At 40.7% G+C, this 15,501-nt stretch overlaps 2 protein-coding genes across 4 annotated transcripts in view; one reads left to right on the forward strand and one right to left on the reverse strand.

Moving 5' to 3' along the window:
- SLC49A4 (solute carrier family 49 member 4) overlaps window positions 1-9,057 on the reverse strand; it is a 95,706-nt gene extending 86,649 nt beyond the window's left edge. For all 3 annotated transcript variants that reach the window (XM_007533127.3, XM_060198266.1, XM_060198265.1), the window contains exon 1: window positions 8,586-9,057. In XM_007533127.3, the coding sequence (XP_007533189.1) occupies window positions 8,586-8,925 (340 nt within the window). In that variant the 5' untranslated portion in view covers window positions 8,926-9,057. The remainder of the gene's footprint in view (window positions 1-8,585) is intronic.
- A 91-nt stretch (window positions 9,058-9,148) lies between these two features.
- The window catches only part of HSPBAP1 (HSPB1 associated protein 1), an 81,531-nt gene continuing 75,178 nt past the window's right edge, over window positions 9,149-15,501 (forward strand). The window contains exon 1 of the mRNA XM_016192576.2: window positions 9,149-10,978. Within this exon, the coding sequence (XP_016048062.1) occupies window positions 10,921-10,978 (58 nt within the window). The 5' untranslated portion in view covers window positions 9,149-10,920. The remainder of the gene's footprint in view (window positions 10,979-15,501) is intronic.

The following is a 15,501-nucleotide window of genomic DNA, read 5'->3' on the forward strand; positions in this document are numbered from 1 at the left end:
TTCTGAAGTTAGTCCAGTGTCAAGAAAAAAATACCTTGTATTTTTTTTTAACCCAAACATACTGATATTATATTCTAATAATACAGTCTTTTCTTTTAAACTCCCAACATGGGGGAAAAAAACCACTACAAGCTGAAAATGAAATGATTCTTTCTTCAAGAGAAAAACCTAAATGACCACATCAAGGAAAGATGAAGAAGTTCCATTAGTTACAGATTTTCAAAATGAATGGCTAGAACGCTTTGCACATCATTAGGAAATATAGAAAATAATATAAAAGAAAAAACCCAGCCCTAAGGAATGAACCAGGGCTGTTCACGGTGATCCCACATTGCATTGGGTGTAAGCTCAAGGCCTTATGCATAACAGCTCTACTGCATGCGGATGCTATCCTGAGACCTAGAAAATGATTTTTAAATTCTGCATATCTTTTGTAGTTTTATATCTCCAATTTAAAGTTTCTAATTTTCCAATGCAAGTTGCTAATGAAAACTATACTCAAAAAATTATAGTGATAAACTGCTTTAAATTTTTCCAAACAATGGCAACTGGTCAATTATACATTTTATTTTATAATCAGGACAATAAGGCTTGTTTTAGAGTTAAAGAAGGTGGTCCTTTAGAACACTCTGATTATTTATATCATAATGTTCTTTTTATTTTTCTTGATCTATTATGACTTTCAACTTGTGTAATAATGTTTTTTTAAAAAAATGGTTTAATATGTTAGAAGATCATATAGATCACACAGCTTTTCCCTCTGCATCCCCAAATACATCAATTATTTTGAAAATGTGTGTCATTACTCACATGCATAACATGGTAAAATAGAACATAGAAATAAAAAATGAGTAAACTGACTAAAATATACAATATTTATGGCTATGGTGGATAAATATAATGAGATTCTATATTGGAATACTACACGTGTGATACTATGAAATTAATATTGCTTTTGGCAGACACTGAATATGCTGCAATGGTGGTCAATCTCTTCCAATTTTCCCCAAACTTAATACTTACTTGAATTCTTTTATAGCGAAAGAAAGTACTTAATGTAAAATTTCAGTTCCGCAGCCTCTACCCCACCACCACCAGTTTTTTTTTTTTTTTTAAGGAACAGGGGAAGATTAAAAGATTTTCAGACTGTTTTTTTATTTGAAGGAAACCTAGTCTGCAAAGTCAGTATGATACAAATTAAATACATCAAGGGAAATAAATTTGAGATCGGGATCAGGTACTACATTACTTTGAGGGTGATTGGCTGCATGAAGCAAGCTATTTTGACATAGTATAATATAAATTATGTAATAAACATAATATAATATACACACATTTATATTTACACACAAGTGAGGAAACTAGCCATAGGTAACCTGAGAAAGGAGCACCAAAAATGAACAACTCCCAAAGTTCACAGAAAAGTAGAAATAGTTTACATTCCCAGCAATAAGAATTAAAAAAAAAATATATATATATATATATAGTATTTAAATATGATTAATACCACTTGGAAAAAGGAATGCCACAGGAAATGTGCTTTTCTGTAACAAGTAACAGATATGTATCTGCTCATTTACTGCTTCTATGAACACAATATAAAATTTAAAAACCACATTATAGCCACAGAAAATAGTGTTGTAAAAAGTATATTTCTAGGGGGCCAGGTGGTGGTGCACTTGGTTAAGTGCTTACATTACAGTGCACTAGGATATAGGTTCAAGCCCCTGGTTCCCACCTGTAATAGGAAAGCTTCACTAATGGTGACATGGTGCTACAGGTGTTTCTATGTTTCTCTCCCTCTCTATCACCTTCTTCCCTCTTGATTTATGGCTGTCTCTATTTATTTATTTATATTATTATGTATATTATTTATATATAAATAACATATTATATTATATTATTTATTTATTCCCTTCTGTTGCCCTTGTTATTGATGTCGCCGTTGTTGGATAGGACAGAGAGAAATGGAGAGAGCAGGGGAAGACAGAGAGGGGGAGAGAAAGATAGACACCTGCAGACCTGCTTCACCGCCTGTGAAGCAACCCTCCCTGCAGGTGGGGAGCCGGGGCTCAAACCGGGATCCTTATACCAGTCTTATGCTTTGCACCATGCACGTTTAACCCACTGCGCTACCACCTAACTTCCTACAACTACTACTTCTGAATGTCCTTTTTTTTTTTTTTTTGTTAGGTCCTGACGAAATTGGAGTTCAGAGCCTTCTGTTTATCTTCCCCTAACATTTACCCCTCTGGGAGTATGGACCAATGATCTTTATGGGGAGCAGAAGGTGGAAGGTCTGGCTTCTGTAATTGCTTCTCCACTGGACATGGGCATTGGCAGGTCGATCCTTACTCCTAGCCTCTTTCTATATTTCCCTAGTAGGGTAGGACTTTGGAGAGGTCAGGTTCTGGGACACACTGATGAGTGTGTCCAGGGAGTTCAGGGTGAAATCACAGTAGCATCTTCAAGTTGGTGGCTAAAATGCAGTACAGAAATATTAAACTCTTTTTTTTTTCTTTTTTAACCACTGCACTACTCAGAAATGGCTTATAGTGGTGCCTGGGACTGAACCTGGGAGCTTGGAGCCTCAGGCCTGAAAGTCTTTTTCTTAACCACTATGCTATCTCCCAAGTCTTACTTTAAAGTTTTTTTTTTCTACTTTAAACTTTTAAAGTCTTTTAAAGAACATAATTTAAGAAAATAAAGCATTAGTGAATATTATTCTACAATTAAAAAGATACTGTGTCCCTTGGGAGAAAATGGATGAAACTGAAGTTGATTATGCTTAGTGAAATACATAAAGGATGAAAGACAATAACTGGATGGTTTCACTCATGTGGAATCTAGAGATCCAATACAGATGGATTTGAAAGAAAAAAAAAGAAGCAAGCAAACTTTTTCTAAGACTTGTAAGAACTATAGTGATTATCTTTAGGAGTTGGGAGGATGGGGATACAGGATGGGCGTGGTGGCTATGTTGTGGAACTATACACTGTAAGCTTACAATCTTGTAACCTAATATTAATCACAAATTTAAAAAAGGGGGGGAAGGCATTAGAAAAATGAACCCAGTTCTGGGGGTATGGATCGACCTGTGAACACCCATGTCCAGCAGAGAAGCAATTACAGAAGTCAGACCTCCCACCTTCTGCTCCCCATGGAGATCTTTGGTCCATACTCCCAGAGGGATAAAGAATAGGGAAGCTTCCAGTGGAGGGGATGGGATACGGAACTCTGATGGTGGGAACTGTATGGAATTGTACCACTCTTATGCCACAAATTTATCAATCATTAATAAATCACTAATAAGAAATAAAAAAGAAAAGAAAAATGAATCTAGCACCTGCATACATGATAGTATTGATTGGTCTCCCCAAATCTTCCCTCTGCCTCTAGGGCACGGACATTTTACCCGTTTCTAAAGCACTCACTAGAATGCATTAAACTGTATCTATTTATTTACCAGAGCACTACCCAGTTCTGGCTTATGGTGGTGCTGGGGATTGAACCTGGGACCTTGGAGTCTCAGGTATTTTTGGCCTCAGCTTTTTGTATAACCATTATGCTATCTCCCCAGCTCTCTCTAATCTTTAAATATTCCTGCTCACCCACATTCCCTATCTCTTCTGACCAATTTTCTGCGTTCAATACAGCAAAAAGCTAAAATAATGTCTATATTCCTTGTCTCTAGCTCCTCTCCTTACATTTTTTTTAATTGGGGGATTAATGGTTTACAATCAACAGTAAAATACAATAGTTTGTACATGCATAACATTTCTCAGTTTTCCATATAACATCAACTCCCACTAGGTCCTCCTTTGCCATCCTGTTCAGTCTTTTACTTTGGTGCAATACACCAAAACTCCAGTGCCAGTTCTGCTTGTGTTTTCCCTTCTGTTCTTGTTTTTCAACTTCTGCCTATGAGTGAGATTACCCCATATTCATCCTTCTCTTTCTGACTTAACTCTCCTTCCATTTTATTGAAACTCACCACTACCACATCAATGATACTATTCTCTTAAAGAATATCAAAGAGCTCCATTCGGAACTTGTAGTAGCTTGTTCTTCCTCCGTTTCAGATCCAAAAATTTGAACTGCCCTTATACCTAGTCCTCTTCTCAAGCACAGTTCCTTTATATATGGAATCCCACTCAGCTTCGAGACTTTAAACATCATTACAGTTGATTGTCAGAAAAGTCATGATTCATTTTTTGCTTAGAAAAACATCCATCATGACTTCTCTGACAGCCTAACAGGTTGACAGATCCCAACCTTAATGCTCAGGCCTCACTCCTAAATGCCACATTTGTAAATTCAACTGACACCTTAATTTGTCTACCTGGAGAGTTAATAGACCTTTCAACCCCCTGATCTTCATGCCATCTGTTCACATACTGCTTATTCTACATCTCAGTAAACTGTAGCAAGAGTTCTCTAATTACTAATGATAAAAAAAAACCAACTGAAAAACAATCTGTCTCACATACCTCTTCCACCCTCAACATTTTGTCTTTCTTTCATTTTTTTAGATATTTATTTATTTATTCCCTTTTTTGTTGCCCTTGTCTTATTATTGTAATTATTATTGTTGTTATTGATGTCACTGTTGTTGGATAGGACAGAGAAAAATGGAGAGAGAAGGGGAAGACAGAGAGGGGGAGAGAAAGATAGACACCTACAGACCAGCTTCACCGCCTGTGAAGGTGGGGAGCTTCACCTTGCAGTTGGGGAGCCGGGGGCTCGAACCAAGATCCTTGAACCTGTCCTTGCGCTTTGCACCACCTGCACTTAACCCGCTGTGCAACTCCCTCTTTCTTTTTAAACCAATGCACAACTTGGCTATGACTACTGATACCAGGGATTGAAACTGGGACCTTTCTCATACAAGTCCTGTTTGTATAGCTATAATATCTTCCCAGTCCAACTTTGCTCTTTCTTTATACCCCACATCCAATCTATCAATAAATACTATTAAGACATCAAATGTCTGGAGTATAAACCACCCCTCAAATCCTCTACTACAATCACTTTGACTTAAAGTCAGCATCAGACCCATCTGAGATTCCACTAGCCTTCTAACCGGCACCCTACTTAATTCTATGCAGGACAACAAGTCATTTTACTCTTCTATTCACTGTATTTCAACACAGAGTTTCCTTAATGTTCAACCCTTTATGAAATTCTACTTGATTCAGCTTCATCAGTGATCTGACCACAACTCCAACTACTATTTTCTTTTCTTTCTTTCTTTCTTTTCTTTTCTTTTCTTTTCTTTTCTTTTCTTTTCTTTCTTTCTTTCTTTCTTTTTTTTTTTTTTTTTTTTACCAGAGCACTGCTTAGCTCTGGCTTATGGTGGTACAGGGAATTGAACCTGGAACTTTGGAGCCTCAGGCAGGAGAGTCTCTTTGCATAACCATTATGCTATCTACCCCCGCCCCAACTACTATTTTCTTCATGGCTCTATTCTAGATAGAACACTATCTGCACTTTTTTGGATGTAAACATGTTTAGGGCCTTTGTATTTGCCAGAAACAGTCTTCTCCAGAATGGACTAATCAGGCTCCTTTTGTCCCCTCTTCAGGTCTCTACTGAAACATAGTTTATCAATGAGGGCTTACCTGACATTCTATAGAGAGTAGAAAAACCTCCAATTATTTGTCTTTTCTTCCTTGCCTAGATTTACTTTGCCCCAAAACATCTATAACAGTTTGACATGCTAAAATATATCAGTTGCTATCATTTGTTTCCTGGGTCTCCTCACTAGAATGTAGGCCTCTGTAAGGGCCTCTGTATTTCTCCCCACTCTGGACTGCACCCCTCCCTGCTCCCCACCCCCATCACTAGTGCTTAGCACGGATTTAGATGCTCTTGTTCTTTCCTGAAACTTTCTTCACTTGGCTTCTTGGGCATACTTGCTTTTTTGGCTCTCCTATTATTTTACTAGTGAGACCTTTTTTGTCTTCTTACTAAAAGCATTTCCTTGTATGGCATCCTATCAGGGAGATAATTGCTTTTTCTATGTTAAGATGCCTGTGACCCATGGTAGCAGGAAGAAAAAAAAAAAAAAAAAGCAAGTTACTTTAGTCCCCATGAATTCCAAGAACTTCTTTCTAAGTATACAAATAGAACATCTATAGCAGGAGTGTCAACACATGAAAATCTATTGGCTTTCTTCTACTGTCTATGCCTAAAAGAGAGAAAAAAAAAATTGGGCCAGTGAAATAGCTCACTTGGGTGAGTGCTAGTTTGTCATATGTACCACACAAGTTTGAGCCCACTGCATTGAAGGAAGCATTTGATGCTGTGGTCTCTCATGTCCTTTGCCTCTCTAATTCTCTGTCTCTATCTGAAAATAAACACATAAAAAAAAAACTGAAAAAAAATTAAAGAACTCCTAAACTAATATATTTTATAAAGCAGTTCCCTAATTTATCTGGCCATGGATAGTAAATACAATTATAGTAAGAAGGGACTGGGGAGACAGCATAATGGTTCTGCAAAAGACTTTCATGCCTGAGACTCTGACGCTCCATGCTCAATCCTTAGCACTACCATAAGCCAGAGCTGAACAGAGCTCTGGTCTTTCTCTCTTTATATATCTTTCTCTATCCCCGCCCCCCACTCATTAAAGTAAATAAAACATTAAAAAAAAACAATTATGGTAAGAAGGATTAAAAGTGGACATTTCCCTATCATAAAGTTGACTAAATTTTTGTAGAAAATATTAAAAAATGTTCCTGATTAAAAGTTAAATAAGGGTCTGCAGGATAACACAGCTGGAGTTTGCTTTGCCATGCACATAACCAAGTTCAAACTCAGCCACCATCACAATGAGGAAATCTGTGCTATCCATGGTATCTTTCTCTTTATCTTTTCACTACTGTCTTTCTATTTAGGAGAAAAAAAAAAAAAAGCTGGCTTAGAACAGTGAGGCCCAAATTACAACCACAAAAAAGTTAAATAAAGGAAACAACAAAGTAGTAGTATTCCCCCTACATTTTTAAGCCAACCTTGTAAAAAATTACTGAGAAATTCTCACAAATTATGGGAAGTTAAGGGGAAAATCACAACTAAATGTAACTTGGGATCTAGACTGATTTATAGAGAAAGAAACAAACATCAGTGAAAAAACTAGTAAAATTAAAATAAAGCATCTAATTTATGTTAGCAAACAAAACCCAAAAACAACTTGCACTCAGTATAAGAAACCCTTTCTCAGTATCTTCTGCATAATTACTTGGTCTACTTGAAAATCTACCGTGATCAAAACAAACCTTTCAGGACTGAAAACCTCTCATTATTCAAAGATTCTCCCTTGTATTGTTTTGAGGTACAAAATTGTATTGTTTTTAGGTACTTTGACTTTTCTTCTTTTCTGGAACTACAGACAGTAAGTCTAACTGATTTTTTTTTTTTTTTTACTCTTCTTAAAAAGAGTTCTTTAAACACTTTTTCTCATTTACTTGTTTATTAAAAAGTGTGTGTGCACGTGCTTGTATGAGAGAAATAGAGAAGTAGAGCATGAGTCCAGCAGATGCCCAGGACTCGGGACCTCTTGCTAGCCATCTACCCACTAAGCCACTTCCCTGAAGCTCCCAGACCCCAATTCCTCTTTTAGCTTGACCTTCACATATTTCATTGTTCCTAGTTTCTTTTTGAAGTTTTACATATACAGTTCCCTTCATCTTACGTGTATTACTTTTACTGTATTGTTCTTGTCACAAAATTTTAAGCAAATTCAGTTTGTCAATCTTTACCTTCCTAAAAGTGATACTCAGACTTGAAAACTAGTGTAGAATATATCAAACTATTGACACTTCTCTTCTTGTTTTAAATACAATGTGTCTATGCCTAAAACTATCTTCCCTTCTTTAGCATTACACCAAATTGATCATACATCATTTACCCATACCTATGTGGTACTATTCAACGACTAGAGCCTCACCCCTCTGCCCCCCTTTTTTACTGATAAGTAGCAAAGAGATTGGTGTCTGTTCAAAGTATTTTTCTATGAAGTCTTCATTCACCTTCAAGCTTTACCAGAGTCACAGATCTCACCTGACACAGCCACCTAGTCATATACACACGCTAAAGATGCCATGAACAATTTACCAGAAGCCACGGCATCAGATCAGAGTTTCTCTACAGCTCTTCCTGAACTGGAGTCATCTATTATGCAAAACCAACTAATAACTTCCTTAAGTCTGGGCATCACCAATCTATTTTCTGACCGCTCACCCTCAACATCCAAATTCGTTTTATGTCAAAGCTTCAGTCGTCTATATCAAGTGTAAAAACACCATACAGTGAAGATAGACATAGATACTCCACAATATGCAAAGGAGATGGCTTCGTTCCAGTTGTTGCACAATGAACAGAAACACATCAGCAAACCATCCTTCCCATATTTGTTGCTTTGGGGACAGAGGGTTCCTAGTCTGGAAGGGAATGCCAGCAACACTCGGTCACCTTACACAGCCCTAAAGTGAGGCTGAGGGAGGTGGCTGGCTAGTCTGGAGACTTGGTGGGCTCCGGCTCCCCCGAGTGTGACAGCGCCCGCCAGCGCTGCCCCACCTCCTCACCTCTCTTGTCCAGCAGCCACATAAACGCGAAGCAGGGCAGGAAGCCAATGGGTCCCCACAACACGAGCAGTGCGATGTCCCAGCTGGAGAAGCCGTAGGCCTGGCGCGCCGAGTTCTGGATGGGGCCCCAGGTGTTCCAGACCAGGCCCTGCGCGAAGCCCAGCAGCGAGAAGAGCAGCAGCACGAGCCAGCGGCGCCCGTACACCGGCCCGGGACCCCGGACCGCCTCAGGCAGCACCGCCGCCGCTTCCCGGCTTCTCCAGGCACCGCCCGCCACAGGCCCGTGCCCGGGCCCCAGCAGCGGCTGCCGCTCCTCCTCGCTGCTCCAGCCCGACCCCATAGTGAAGCGCGGCCCTCGGGCCCCTGCCCGGCGCGGCCACCGGCCGCAGAGCAGCCCCGAGCGGACGCTGCGGGAGGAGGTGGAGACGGATGCCGCTTAGGTCGCCCTCGGAAGCCCGGCCGAGCTGGTGCGCTTGCGCAGTACGAGCTCGCCCTGGGCTGGGAGGAGGCCTACGCCGCGGGCGGGGTCCCGCAGACTGGGATTGGGGCGGGAGTGCAGGGCAGTTAGCCCTCTCTGTCACCCCGTCTGGACCCGGGGCCAACCTGGAGAGACAACCAGAGAGGGAGAGCTAAATCCTGGTTGCAGAACGAAGAGGAGTTGAAAAGACCAGGGGTATATCAGAACCTGGGGGAAAGGAAACTCCCAGAAAAGCTTTATTAGAGGTTGGAGGAAGCGTCCTTGCTTACTTGGTATGCCAGATACAAACAACTCCTGACCTCTGGTCACTTAAACCAGTACTTGTTCCACTGTTGGACTTACAACTTCTGAAATTGCATGGGGAGGAGGAGATAAATTTGAGGTGTAGAAAGAACCTGGAGGACTCTCCATGAAAATCACTTGTTTATATTTATTTGACAGCGGAAGACATGGTGAAAGAAATCAGGACTGCTCAGGAAAACTTTTTTTTTTTTTTTTGGTCTCCAGGGTTATTGCTGGGGTTCGGTGCCTGCACTACGAATTCACTATTTCTGGAGACTATTGTTTCCCTTTTGTTGCCCTTGTTGTTTATTGTTGTTGTTGGATAGGACAGAGAAAAATCGAGAGAGGACGGGAAGACAGAGAGGGGAAGAGAAAGACAGTCACCTATAGACCTGCTTCACCGCTTTTGAAGTGACCCCCCTGCAGGTGGGGAGCTTGGGGCTCAAACTGTGATCCTTGAACTTCTGTGCGCCTAATCCGCTGCGCTACCACCCGCCCCCGAAAACAATTTGTATTTATTTATCTGATAGAGGCAGTGAATTGTTTCCTTTAATGCAGTGGAGGGCAGGGCTTGAATCTGGATCCACATGGTAAAGGAGCACACTATTCATGTGAGCCCAGCTTATTTATTTAATTATGTACTTACTTTTTAAGATACTGTTTAGTTCTGGCAACTTTTTGTGTCACAGGTACGTAGTAAGATTATAAGCTAATCAATTTCAGTCATAGGTAAGATCTTTGCATTCATTTTGCTTGTCACTTATTGGCGATAATAGTGAGTTTAGTAAATCTCGAAGGTTTTTGCCTAACAATGACCTAAATCCAACAATTAGTAAGATTTTAATCAGACTTAAAGTAAATGAGAACACTTGGAGTTGTTGGATCTCTTGGTCAAGCAGCAGGTTGTTTACTTCAGTAAACAAATCCTGAAGCTTGACAGCTGTGGGTTAGTGTCCTTGAAAACCTGTCAAGAGCTATGGCTTGTGTGGTTGAAAAACGAGTCACCGAGAACGCAAATGACATCAGGCTAAGGCTCGTATTTCCTACCAGCCAAGGGAGTCCTATTGCAGTCAGGACATGAAGGTTGAAGAGAAACGTGAGCTCTTCTGAGATCCGCATTTGGTTAGAGCGATTGCGGAGTAAACTGGCTTAGAACCACAGAACCTTGCCTGGAGCGGGACAAAAGAGCAAACCATCTCCTAAAGCTCCAAATACCGCCGGCTGTATTGCCACGCTAAGACAAAAAAAAAAAAAGGTTCTGACTAGGAAACGAGAAGCAGAAATGAAACGCAGAAAGGGAAACAACAAAAGCAGTTTGAAGTCTGGTGAGGACAAAAAACGCCACAACCAAAGCCACATGTCTCCATTCCTCAACAAGGCAATCAAAACAAACCCGCGTGGCCCCGCCCAGCATCTGTCTCTTCGTGGTCACGTGAGCGGCGCTTCCGGAAAAGGCGGGAGTTAGAGCTGCAGTGTCTTCCTGCTGCTCATCTTGGGATACCGAGTTTTGCGCCTTCTCCGACCTCCGGTTCCACTCCAGTTTTGGGTCACGGCAGGATTTTCGTGGTGTCAGCTATGGCTGCAGGAGGGGATGTCAGTACTGATACAGCCGCTGAAGCTGGAGAAGTGAAAGGTAGGTGCCAAGGCTGAGGTTAGATTTTGAGTACAACTCTGTGAGCTGACTCTCTTGGCACCTCTTCCGGGGTCCTTTAACTCCATCCCATATCTTGTTGCCCTATGGCTTTAACATAGGAAAAGAGCAATTTGTCTTTTAGGGAACGGGTTCCCTTGTCCTTCTCAGATTTTGGCATCTTGATGTTTATCCCCCCAGAGGCCAGCAAAACACCTAGGTGTCTCAAATGACGATGAGTTGAAATTAAAAGTAGTAAAATTGGAGCATATCCTTGAGACAGATGGAGGAATCTGGAATATTCATGAACAGGAATTTTGCGAGTTGTTTTACTTAGGTGGAGTCCTACTGAGAACAGACCCATGAAGCCCTGCTAGCGTTTATTACTACGCCGTGCGCCACTGTTCTGGCTATTGACACGATTTCCAGAGACTTAAAAATAGAGACAGATTTAAAAAAATAAATAATGGGTATAATTCCATACATTTCATACTACCAGAGTTACATGACTCTATTGGAAACGTCCTTATTCTTTATCCCTCTGGGATTATGGTCCCAGGGTCATTATGGGGTGCAGAAGGTGGAAGGTTTGGCTTCTGTAATTGCTTCTCCGCTGGACATGGGTGTTGGCAGGTCCATCCATACTCCTCGCCTGTTTCTGTCTTTCCCTGGTGGGTTAGGGCTCTTGGGAGGTGGGGCTCCAGGACACATTGGTGAGGTCATCTGCCCAGGGACATCAGGATGGCATCATACTAGCAAGGCCTTAAGATATAAAGCAGGGGGGAGTCAGGTGGTAGCGGAGCAGGTTAAGCGCACGTGGCGCAAAGCACAAGGACCGGCATAAGGATCCCGGTTTGAGCTCCAGGCTCCCCACTTGCAGGGGAGTTGCTTCACAGGCGGTGAAGCAGGTCTGCAGGTGTCTGTCTTTCTCTCTCCCTCTCCGTCTTCCCCTCCTCTCTCCATTTCTCTCTGTCCTATCCAACAATGATGACAACAATAATAACTACAACAATAAAAACAACTAGGGCAACAAAAGGGAATAAATAAATAAATATTTAAACAAATTAAAAAGATACAAAGCAGAGCAAGTTGTTTATAATCACCAGACACCTAAAGGTAGGAAAAAAGAACAAGTAAAACTAGGGGTCTTATTGGGAAGAAGCTAGGATCTATTGTAGGTATGTTCCAAGGGGCCAAAATTACTTCAGTGATTTTTGCCTGAGCCTGATAGCTAACATGAAGGTAGACTAAAAATACTGTCTGGGAAATTATTGTCAGAGTTGAGAATAAGACTAGAAAGCTGGATCAGGGCATAGAGAAGCTCCCAAACATGAGCAAAGTATATAAATGCCATTAACTGTTAACCCTAACCATCTGACCTAGAGCCCATGTCTGTTCATATTTAGCACAGGAGCCTGTGCAACTTCTGAGTTTTGTCAGTCTGAGCTCACAGTCCATGGTCACAGCTAGGAGTATTATAGGCTTCGTTCCTTTCATGGCCAGTCTTCCTTGAGTGGCAGAGTAGGTTGACCCAGCCTCCCTTCAGAGAGTGAGGCATTCTCTACCATTGCTCTACAGTGAGGGCAAGTTGCCCTGGTCCTGGAGAGGCCCACAAGAGGGCTTATGATAACGTTCCTGATGGAAGTGACCGATGATGGTGGAGAGATCTGTTAGAGGACTAAGCCCATTATAGCTATGTGGGGATCCAAGGATTATCTGACTAGAGCCCCAGATGAGGGGGTAGCCTGATTTTGACACTAACGTGTCTTTGCCCTTATCCAGCTTTTGTAGTCCTTTCTTTAGACAAGTTTAATTTTTTCTTCCAATTGTTAAAGCACTGAGTGTCATTTATTGTATCCAAACCAGCATTGGGTTTATGAAATATGGCCTCAATTTAGGGAGAGAACAGACCTAGGATTTAAGTGGGTCCTAAGTTAACCTTAAGTTTTACTGCATTTTACTTGTTTGATAATTATAATAGAGGTTGCCATAGGGGACATAATTGTCCTTTAGTTGATATATGTACTTTTGCCAGTATATCTCTTGGCCAATTGTATACAATATTTTTTCTAAAGATTATTTAGGGGATGGCATTAATGCTGTTGCTGTTAGAATAGATTAGGGGATATCTCTTACATTTGTGTAGTAGAATAGATACAGTGATTAAGGGAAGTGAAGTATGGGGTAGGAAAGGAAGGTGTCTAGGCCTAAGTAGTAGATATTTGATTAGATACATTATGGTATCTTCTTTAGGTCTTTCTACTTGCTTGGTGAACTTTAAGTCTAAGTCTAATCACAGCAAACTGTTGAGCACTTTTACTTTGAGGTGTATATTTTCCCCTAATTTATGAATACATATGTACATGTACCCTCTCCCTTTGGCTTTGGTCTATATCTAGGGTCTGTAACTTTGTTAGGGTGTGTGCCATTTGAAATGGAACTAGGGAGTCATATAAGTTAAGAAAGGTCTTACCAGATTATTGGATTTGGAAGTTTGACATTTTAGGCTTGCTGTCTGGGTACAGGACAGAGTGAAATATGACATGGTGGAACTGTTTGCATTGATTTAGTTGAGGTCAGCAGAGGCAGTATTGCAGGGTGCTCCTCATGAAGAGGAGAAGCATCATGAAATATAAGCAAACTCCCAGATGGGACAGATTAAAAAAAAATTGGGGGGGGGGTTGGGGCGGTAGTGCAGCGGGTTAAGCACATGTGGCGTAAAGCGCAAGAACCAGCATAAGGATCCGGGTTCAAGCAGTGAAGCAGGTCTGCAGGTGTCTGTCTATCTTTCTTTCTGCCTCTCTGTCTTCCCCTCCTCTCTCTATTTCTCTCTGTCCTATCCAACAATGACGACATCAGTAACAACACTAATAACTACAACAACAAAAATAACAAAGGCAATAAAAGGGAAAATAAATAATAATACAAAAAATTGGAAAGCCAGACAAAGAAGTGGAAAGAGACCATAACACTGAAGATTCCTTCATTGTAGTGGGGCTGGGCTCCAACCTGGGTTGCACACATGGTAAAGCAGTACTATATCCAAGTGAGATATTTTGCGAGCCTGAGACAGAAATTTACAGAGAAGGGGGAAATAGAGAAAAAGACACCTGCAGCACTGCCTCACCCCTTTTGATGCTTTTTATCTTCCCTTCAAAATGGAGAAAAGCATTTCTCCCTGCCTTTATTTTTTTCTGGCAAACTACAGCCTTTTACTACTGCACCTATTTAGTGAACTTTACTGGGGAAAGTCCTCAGAGAAATTGACACTATAAAATCTAAGCGGCCAACCTTTTGAATATTCATTCAGATGGACCTTTTGATGATCTTTCTGATTATGTTTCTTTCTCCATTGGCAATTTCCCAGTTTCATTTCTTTTCACATTTTCAACTGGTTGATTTTGTCAGCCAGGTCAATTTTGCACCCTGTCAACTTTTTTCTTGTCACTTCAGATCAGTGTCCAAATCATCCACATCTATCACCTAAACCACTACTGTATTTCTAGGTTTTGTGCCCTGATTCCTATCTTGTACACTCCAATCTGTTTTCATTCAAGAACAGAAAGTGACACTAGGGGCCAGGTGATGGCACACCTAGTTAAGCTCACATATTACATTGTGCAAGGTCCCAGATTTGATTCCCTGGTTGCTGTGTGCAAGGGGAGAGCTTTGTGATTGGTGAAGCAGGGCTGCAGGAGTCTCTCTGTTTCTCTCCCTCTCTACCTCCCCCCCCTCTCCATTTCTGGCTGTTTCTATCCAATAAATAAAATTAAAAAAAAAAAAAGAAAGGAAAAGAAAAGAAAGTGACACTACCTTCCTTGAGGGATTTCAATGAATTCCGTTGCTCTTGAAATTTAGAATAAATTCCTAATAAATTCCTAATCTAGCCTAGTAGAGTCTTTGTTCTGGTTTATTCCAGTGTCTTTAGTAGCCTCTTTTGTCTCTTTTCTTTTATTTTTTTTTCTCTTCTCGTGTTGGATTCTTAATCTTCAGGTTCAAACTATGTCACCATCTGAGAGCCATCTTATCTGAAACAATTGTGGTTTTGCCCTACCCTCTAACCCAAGATATTCTATATTATAAGCTTCCACTTCCCTTCATTTTACTTGTCACAGTCTATATTTACTTGTTTCTTATTGTTTCTCCTGTTAGATGTTACTCGTCTTGAAGGCAGAACTTGTATCTGTTTTATTCACATGTGCCTAAGCAGCAAAAGTACAGTGCAGTATATAGTGGGAACTTAATACTTAGTATTGTATGAATGAATGAATAAAAGAACCATGTATCAGTCCAGAAGCAAGTAGAGAAAGCATGGCATGGTCCAAGAACTGCTGAGGAGTGGTGAGAAAAGAAAAAAGAGAGAGAGTTTTGGTGAAAGTATTGATCTACTCTCCTGGCAAATGCAGTGTGCACACATTTTTTTTAGATCTTTGCATTTGTTTCCACTAAAGGAGTCTCTGAATACTATCTGTGAAATTTCATCCTCTAGAAAGATCACTTTGGGTTGACTGCTTATTACTATTACG

This window comes from Erinaceus europaeus, chromosome 9 (genome assembly GCF_950295315.1).
Source record: "Erinaceus europaeus chromosome 9, mEriEur2.1, whole genome shotgun sequence".
NCBI classification, from domain to species: Eukaryota; Metazoa; Chordata; class Mammalia; order Eulipotyphla; family Erinaceidae; genus Erinaceus; species Erinaceus europaeus.